The 8950-nt window shown below is 47.4% G+C and overlaps 1 protein-coding gene across 3 annotated transcripts in view; it reads right to left on the bottom strand.

The window, feature by feature from the left end:
- ADHFE1 (alcohol dehydrogenase, iron containing 1) overlaps positions 1 to 8944 on the bottom strand; it is a 32614-nt gene extending 23670 nt beyond the window's left edge. For 2 of the 3 annotated variants that reach the window (XR_003043680.1, XM_015598699.2), the window contains exons 1-2: positions 7994 to 8944; positions 930 to 967 (exon numbers count right to left, since the gene is read on the bottom strand). Coding sequence is in view for 1 of the 3 variants with exons in the window: in XM_015598699.2 (XP_015454185.2) it covers positions 930 to 967; positions 7994 to 8238 (283 nt within the window). In the remaining 2 variants the exon portion in view is untranslated. Of the gene's footprint in view, positions 1 to 929; positions 968 to 1661; positions 1696 to 7993 lie in introns of those variants that run through there. The other variant, XM_025041173.1, reaches the window with a different exon arrangement.
- Between the last annotated feature and the right edge of the window lie 6 nt (positions 8945 to 8950).

The following is an 8950-nucleotide window of genomic DNA, read 5'->3' as shown; positions in this document are numbered from 1 at the left end:
AAATTATTAATTTTATTCCCCCGAATAGGACAGTCCTGATTCTTTCTTGAAATCGAGTAAGAAATGAAGAAAACCAGCTGAAGACAAAATTCTGCATACGTTCATGAGGGCCTGAAATTCTGGGGATGCTCCTGCTTGGTAGATGGCCGTTAATGAATGACAGGCCCCTTGGCTTGTCCTCAAGTGTGAGTCACTGCAGCGGCAGGCAAAGCCCTCAGCCAGTTTATCAGTTCCACTCCCTAACAGGCTTCTCTGCGGCTTTTTGCTTAGGATCCGGACCGGCAGGCCCCCTTCTTTCTATCCCTCTCGCTGTGCTGTTTAGATGTGACCTTTCCTTCTAAGAGGTGAAATCAGTGTTTGTGTCAGTGATGCATGTGACATTCTGAGGACATGCTGAAGCTCCAATGAGCTTCCTGCTGCTCTGTGGACAATGGAACTGGTAAGGATTAAGATGTCTGTGGACTCTGAAAACTTTTGTCATTATTTTTAATTATTAAAAAACAGAATGTTATTTTAAAAATGGATACAAATAAGTTTTTTTTTCCCCCTTCTAGGAACCACCTCACTCTCTAGCCTCTTTCTTTTTTGGAGATGTATTTGAAACTTCCAAAGATTCCATCTTGATTAATTCTGTTTGATGAATTCAGACAATCTGAAAACCCTATCCACACCACCATGTTCAGCTTTGGCACATCATTCTATCTAAAACAGAAAAACATTACAAATAGTACTGAATCAGTAGCATACATACCGCTAACATCAGATAACTAGAACTACACATTACCAATTTCGAATGAGAAGACAACCATTTTTATCAACCTTCTCACGTCCATTGATTTTCTTGCTTTCCCCTTTGCCCAAGTGTATCATAAGTGTCAACGTGGAAAAAAACACTGTGGCCAACATAAAAACACAAATTGTATTGTTACCTTGTGAATAAGTATGAGAGTGAGTAGGGCACTGGCATCTAGGGAAGAGAAAAGAAAAGAAAAAAATATAAAGTGAAACTGGAAGAGCAAAAGCTAAGAAGCCTGAACGTCACTTACTTTGCAGTCTAGTCCTAAGATGCTATCAAAGTAATCAATAGCTATTGGCAAACGCTGTCCATAGAAAAAACAGAAATTGCCCTGGACAAAAAGTTTACTCAGTCTTTCCAGTGCTGTAGGCCCATTCTTTCATGAATTATTCAAGCAGTACTTAATAAATGCCTATGGGGAGCTGGGATGAGCACTCTGGGAATACAAGGAAGTCCAAGATGGGGTCCCTGGACTTGATAAAATCCAGGGTGTAAAAAAGATGGGGCCCCTGGTCTCAGTAAGGGCCCAGCTCTTATTAGGTCAGGAGCTTTGACCAAACTTACCAACAGGTAAATACTCACGCATCTCATCTCCCCCCGCCCGGCCCCCAACCCACCCCTAGGATCTTTCCTTGTATTTTCCCATTGTCTTCAGGTGTTTAACTTCAAACTTCAAACGGGCTTGGCCTATTCTTCTAAGAAGCCCCTCCTGGGCCTGCTGGCCTCCCTGGGTACCACCCTGAGCCTGCATCCATTCTCAGTCAATCTTCAAGGACCGGCCACCACTGCCCAGGCTCCGGTGCTCATCCCCTCCCTGGCTAAATTGCGCTCACACCTGTCCCTTTCTTCTCACCAAAGCCCTTACCTCTTCTCAGCTCTCAGTCTGCTTCTCTGCTCTTGCTTTCGGTGTCCCTTCCCTGTCTGGTCACTTCCCGGTTCTTAGACAGTCCCTTCACTGGCTTCCATTGTCCTGCTTGCTGTTTGAGCGTTGCAAGAAGGTTTTGTGTTTCTATTTACTGCCCAGAGGACCTTGTCATAGTGGGGTTCCCACAGATATCTGAGTGTATAACCTTCCTTTCCCCATTCAAATTTGGAATGGAAACATCTAACATCTGAGGGAGAAGGAAGGAGAAGGGATGAACTCAGTGGTGGTCATGATCGCCAAAACTGAGACTTGGGAAGTCAAAACCACGCGGTGGTGAGCACCACCATGAATCAAGGCTGCCACCTTGTGGGCGCCGCTGAGAATGCCAAGCGCCAAGAGTTTCCCAGCTGGTCTGATCCAGCTGCAGGCTTCCGCGGGAGAAATGGAAGTAGGCAAGGCCAAGGTGTTCTCTTTCACAGGTGGACTTTACGCCCTCCAAGGACAAGAAAAGGGAGGCAAAGAGAAGGAAAAAAAAAATCAAACTCAAAGCTTTCCAATGTCCAGGACCTTGGGAGCACACGCTTCCTTCCACCCTCACCCTTGTCTATTTCCCATTTTTCAGGCTTGGAGGCTACCTCAGTTCATCATTTCTATTCCTTCCTATTTGTGCTTTGAATCCCATCCCCTCTTGCGGTCTTCAGACCTCCATCTGTCCTGTATTTCCTAGTCTTCCCTTTCACTTGATCCTTGTCACATCAGATTTAAGAGTTTCATGCTTAAAACGTCCAACCTCTTGCCCTCCCCCACCCCCTTCCCTGCTTGCTCTCTCTCTGGCTCTCCCCTCCTGGCCTACATCCACTGGCCTCATTTCTTTGTCTCCCGCACATTCCTTGGCTCCCTGAAATCTGGCTGCTGTCTCCACAAGTCCTAGCTTTCCTGCTGTATCCTTACTTCTCAGAAACTTCCTAGCACCTGCTCTCACAGCAGCCAACACTGTGGGCCACTCTCCTTGGGTGGCTGAAACATTCTTCGTGGCTTCCAGATCCCCTGCTCACCTGGGTTTCCTCTAATTATTCTTCCTCTGGCTTCTTTTCCACTCTGCCCATTCCTTAAATGTTGGCTTCTATCCTGGGCTCATCTCTCACCCTTTATAGCCAAACACGCATCAAGGCCTCAAATATTTCTCTACCCAAATCCATCCACTTCTCTGGGGCCTTCTGCCACTCTCTGGTTCTGCTGTCTTCTCTCATCTGGATTACTAGAGTTCCTAACAGGTTTCTCTTAGCTCCACCTTTGTCATTCTGTGGTCAGGGGCATATTTCCAATGATGTCCGCTCTTGTTTAAAAGTACTTTGGTGGCTCCTTGTGGCTCTTAGCATGAAGTTCAGATCTGACTCTGCCTCACTGGCCCCACTAACGTCTCCAGCCCCTCATTTCCTCCATCTCTGGGGTTGAGCTCTTGAAAAATTAACTTGGTTCTTGTCCTTCCATCGACCACGCTCTCTCTCTGTCTTGCCTCCAGAATTTTGTCCTTGTTATCTCCTCTGCCTGGAACAGACTTCTTCTGGGTAACTAGGTGCTTTCTCATGTCAAGTCAGATGTCACTTCCCTAAGGCCAGGGCCCTGGGCTGACACACTCTCTCTGTGGCCCACAGGACCTGTGCCTCTCTCCCCATTAAAACGTATCAGACTGTGTTGCTGGTGCTCCCTTCCTGTTTCCATCTGCCTGGAGACTGTAAATTTTGTGGTAACGAGGCAAGAGGCACCCTATCTCACAACTTTATCTACAGTGCTAGCATGGTGCCAGGCACATTCCATCTGCCTGGAGACTGTAAATTTTGTGGTAACAAGGCAAGAGGCACCCTATCTCAATCTCACAACTTTATCTGCAGTGCTAGCATGGTGCCAGGCACGAAGTAAGCCCTTAATACTGAATGAATGAATGAATAAATGAATGAGTAAATAAATACGTGTAGGTATTTAAAATCTCCTGACCATCTTCTGTCTTTTCCTGGTGTGCAAGGACACAGAGCCTGGCTTGGGGAAGGGAGAATAAACTGTGGGCTCCCCCACCTTCTTAGGAAGGCCTGATGGGCTCCTTTGTACTCTTCCTGAGAAGCAGAGGAAACCCCAGGTAGATCAAGCCCCTCATCTACCCAGCTCCTGGCTCTGGCCCAATCATTTAAGCTTTCACCCTTGTATCACTGACAAGCTGGCCATGCTCTGAGCAAAGGCCAACCCTTCCCCTGTGCACGAAATCCCAGCCCCACTCATCTACTCAAAGACATCGCTACCAATTCTTCTCTCTCTCCTGCATCATCAAAATTCCCCTCCAAATAGATCTTACCCATCCGAATGGAATTGTTACTTTCCCCATTTTATATTAAAAAGCAAACTACAACCTTGTTTTGTCTCTCTTCCCGCTCCTGATGCTGCCTCCACCTCTCTCCTTCCCTTTAGCTGACTGTACCCGCTCTCTTCAATTTCTCTTCTCCCATTCTCTCTGGAACCTCTTTCTAATCAGCTTTTGCCCCATGACTCCGCTGCCCAGCTTACCAAATCACTGATGCCCTTGACCTTGCTAATATATCACTCAGTTCTCAGTCCTGTCCTCCTCTCACCTGACCTGTCAGCAGGTTCACTCCTGTCCACGCTCTCCTCCCTGGAAACACTTTCTTCCCTTGGCTTCCAAGACAGCACTCTCCAGTTTTCCTCCTACTGCACTGGCTGCACCGGATCTAGCTCCTTCTGCTCTTGAGTCTGAACGCTAGGTCCTAGGGTTTAGCCTATGGGTGCATCTCTCTTCTTTCCACACTCACTCCCTGGCTTCTCATTCCTTCCTTCTACGATGATGACTTCCGCATTTATCTTCCTGGTTTAGACCTCTCACCTAAACTCCAGATTCAACTGCCTGCTCAGCATCTCCACTTGAATGTCTATTAGGCATCTCACAGTTTTCTTTAAGACTCAGCTCCTGGTCTTCCCTCAAAGCCTCCTTCCCACCCTAGTTTAATGGCAACTTCATCCTTCCAGTTGTTCAGGCCAAAAAACCTTGGGGTCATCCTTGACTACCGTTACCTAGCCCCCAGCGTCTCTGACCTCATCTCCCCCTTGCTCACCTTGCTCACGTCACCATGTTCTGAAACCACGCCAGGTGTGGCCCACCTGTAGGTATCCTTCCAGAGAGCCACATCCTTTGCTCCCTCCCTCCACTGATCTTTCCGCAACAGTTACCTTCTCAGGGAGTGTGGTTGGCTAAGCCCCTGAAGATATTCCGGTCCTATTCTTTGGAACCTGTGAATGTTACTTGATAAAGAGGGACTCTGCAGATGTGATTAAATTAAGGATTTTGAGATGGAGAGATTATCCTGGATTATTGGAGGTGGGGGCTCACGTAATCACAAGCATCCTTATAAGAAGGAGCTGGAGGGAGATCTGACACAGAAGGTGGCAATGGACCACGGAAGTACGATGCTACAATGCTGGCTGTGAAGATGGAGGAAGGGGCCACAGTCAAGGAACACAAGGAGTAAAGCTCTAGAAAGGGCAAGATGATGGATTCTCCCCTAGCACCTCTCAGGGAGTGTGGCACTGCTTATGCCTTCATTTGGGCCCAGTAAAACTGACTTTAGAATTCCCGAACTCCAGAACTGTAAGAGAAAAAAAACGTGTGTTGCTTTAAGCCACCAAGTTCATGGTAATTTGTTATAACAGCAATAGGAAACTAATAGTGAGGTCTTCACTGACCATCTTCTCTAAAATTGTATCCCCTCCTCCAACACCCGATTCCCCTTTACTGTCTCTCACATTACTGGCTTTCGACATTTAACATACTCTAAACTTAGTTTATTGTCTGCCCCACACACTTAAGCACCAGTGAGGTTAGGCTGTTTTATTCGCTGCTGAACTCCAGGGATGAGAACACCGCAAATCTGCAATGAATGTGAGTCCTTCCTTCCTGGGGTTCCTCCCACCTCTCTGGCCATGCCTCCTATGCTTTAATGTTGGTGGTTCCTTTTCCTCCACTCAAAGTGCAGATCATTTGCAAATCCAGATGCCTAAGGAGGCCGGCAGGAGGGGCCAGAGCAGCTAGCTGTCAGAGCAACTGCTATTTGGAGTGAGTGGTGGGCTGTGCTGGGTCCCTTGGCAGCTGGAGTCCTTGCCCTGTCCTAAGGTGGCCACTTTGCCTCCTCCCCAGCAGACTTTCCCCAGATGAAATGTGGGCCCAATGATGCAATTTCCCAATTTTCCAAGATTTTTATTTGAAATCTCTCAGGTTTAAATGCTTACCCTAGTTAAAAAAATGAACATGTGCAGAACAAACAAAGCACCGTTTTTCCCCTCCTGCTATGACAATGCTGCTCCCCGGGACTTCTCAGAGCTTTTCTCCATGTTTACAGTTTGCCAAAGCCTTTGCTTCCACATTCATGATTTCAACTGTCCACTGCACACGTGGATGAGTTCTCAACTCGCTCCACTACACACGTGGATGAGTTCTCAACTCGCTCCTGAGCTCCAGAACAATATATTCAGTTCCCTGCTGGTTTTCTTCATCTGGACATACCGGAGGCATGTCCTACTCAAAATGCCCAAGACTGCAGTTGTCATGTTCCTCCTGAAGCTAAACCTCCTACAGTCCCAATCTGGGTAAATGGCCCAACTGTTTCCCTGATGCTCCAGCCGGAAACCTCAACTTCTGTCTCACTGATCAGATCCCAAACTCTGCTGATTCTAACCAGCTCTTCAGTATTTCTCATATCTACCCCTTGTAGCAGCTGCCTCTCTTTGGTGCCGGAAGCCATCCGCTTTTAGCTGAAACATTACAATTACCTCTAGTCTTTCTTCTCCACTCTATACTGCCACAGGAAACTTTAATGTAATTCTAATTGTGCCACACTCCTTTGTCATACAACTGTTCCAAAAACATGCTCTAAATGACACAGATTCTAAGGGATGTGAATGGTGTTGCTTCTAAGAAGAGTTCTACGATGACTGGTTTAGAATAAAGAGTTTAAATACAGCTAACCTCCCCTCTCCAGCCCCATAGGACTTCGGAGAGCCCTGTGTATGCCAATGTATATCCCGACTCTCCAAGAGGGCTATGCAGCAGAGAGCAGTTTCCCGAATCTATTTGGCCATGGAATTCTTTTTTTCATGGGGTATTTCAAGGTATTAGTGTTTCACAGTGAGAGCTATTGCTTCCATATCTTTCCATGATCCATAGGACACAATTCAAGTTCCTTAGCATAGACCTGAGAACAAAGACTGAATAGCCAGAATATCTGGGTTCAAATTATGACTGTGCCATTTTCTTAGCTGTGTTAACACTCGACAAATTCTTCTTCTCCATGCCTTTCTTTCTTTATTTGTAATATGAGAATACAATACCAGTATTGCATAGGATTATTGTAAGGATTAGATTACTATTAACAGTACATGTAAAGTGTGCAGGACAGTGCCAGGCACCTGGTAAGTACCTAGTAAGTTCTATCTTCTCAGTCATGGTCTTTCATCATCTGTCTTCTCCACCTTGACCTCCTCCAATGAAGGAAGGTCCAGGCTTTAACTACTTTTAGGCCTAGAACTCCATCTCTTGCCTCTGGCGCTGCTCTTCCTTCGCCTGAAATTCCTCTTTAGTCCCCCCACTTCCCCTTTATATCCACCTGCTTGTGCACCAGGCCCACTAGTGCACTTGCATGGTCAACAAGTACTTTACCAGGCGGCTGCCGTGTAACCCGCATTTCTGGTGGGGGAGTCATGCACAACATTTAACATCCTGGCTCCCCGTATATGCCAGGGAGTGAAGCCCCTGGTGATTTCCCACGTCCATCATTCTCCTCCATACCCTCTGTCAGCTGCATTTTCCATAGGCCCGTTTTACAAACTCTGTCCCCTCATCTGATATCCAACGAGACTTTAAACTGCTCCGGACTCTTTCATCTTTGTACCCCTGCACCTAGAACAGCTTTTGGCACAGAACACGCACCCAGTATTACTGTGTTGATTGCGTACATGAATTTGCCTTGGTCACTGTGCCAAGCCCTCCACTGCCTGCCACGACGTGGGAACCAGGCGCTGAACTCTCTGGATCGGTGCTCTTAACCGTAGAACAGGGTAAAAACCTGCCTCACTGCGCGGCGCGTGTTTGCAAGGCTGTGACAACCCTGTCCCGCCCCGCACGCAGCGGCAGCGCACGGCGGTGGACCCTTCCCAAGTTCTTGAAAGTAACCCGAGGAAGAATGTGCGGGGCCCAGCAGGTCACACCCAGGGAGGCTGCGTGGGCACGACGGCGCCCTCGGGTCCCCTGCCCGCCCGCCGGGGCCAGCACTCACGCTGCTCGCTGCAGTTGCCTCAGCAAGTGGGTGACCCGAGCGCGAGCGGCGGCGGCCATGGCTGCTCCGCGTCTCCCTGCGCCGCGCCCGCTGTGACGGCCAATGCTGGCCGCGCCCTCTCCTCCCGCCCACTCTGCTAGGTCCCGCCCCCAGGCGTCAGTCCCTGGTGGCTCAGGTCCGCCTTCCCACCAAAAAACCTCAGCTGACCCCGCCGCAGTCTCAGCATCCACCTTTGAAATGACCATAAAGGTAATTGTCTTGGGTATTAAATCTACTTAAACCCCTCTATTTCACACGTGGGGAAAGGGAGAAACAAGGGCATTCTGTCCCTGCTGATTCCTTAGAGTGCTATTCTGCCTTCTTAATTTTCAGAATTATTGAGACACTGCATTTAAACTTTGAACAATAACCGAGAACCTTGCAAAAAGCCGGAGGGGTCCTTTGTTACAGGGTCAGTGTTGTGCCCAACTGCTAAATCAAAACTCCACAAACCCATCCCACTCCCCCACCCCCGCTGATTTTAAAAGATTAAATGCTCAGCTTTTTGAAGTTGTTCAGGATTCCATTAAACGGTTTCATCAGTAGTTAACTTTCCACGATTACACTGCACTCTGGGAGGGCTTAGAAGCTCCAAGTGCACGATGTCACAGTTGAAAAGTTAACAATGATCAACTTGCTGAAGTTCACCTTTTATCAGAAAGTATCCTAAGACAGTAATCATTGAACATGTGTTTTAAGTAATCTATTATGAAATCTGAATATTTTCTTTCACAGTAATTTCTAAAAGTAACCTTATAAAAATAAGCACTGAAAAAATTCCCAATTTCAATTTTCTGTCAATTATCAGATCAGAGTGGCTCTCAGCCCTACAAGAGCAGCACCCGCCCCCAGATTCTAGATCATCTATGAATCCTTTTCAGGAGACATTTATTTTTACAAAGATGAGTTACTGACATC

Source organism: Pteropus alecto, unplaced genomic scaffold (genome assembly GCF_000325575.1).
Source record: "Pteropus alecto unplaced genomic scaffold, ASM32557v1 scaffold87, whole genome shotgun sequence".
In the NCBI taxonomy this organism is placed as follows: Eukaryota; Metazoa; Chordata; class Mammalia; order Chiroptera; family Pteropodidae; genus Pteropus; species Pteropus alecto.
The sequence above is the reverse complement of the archived record's forward strand: the minus strand, read 5'-3'. Positions and strand labels throughout refer to the sequence as shown.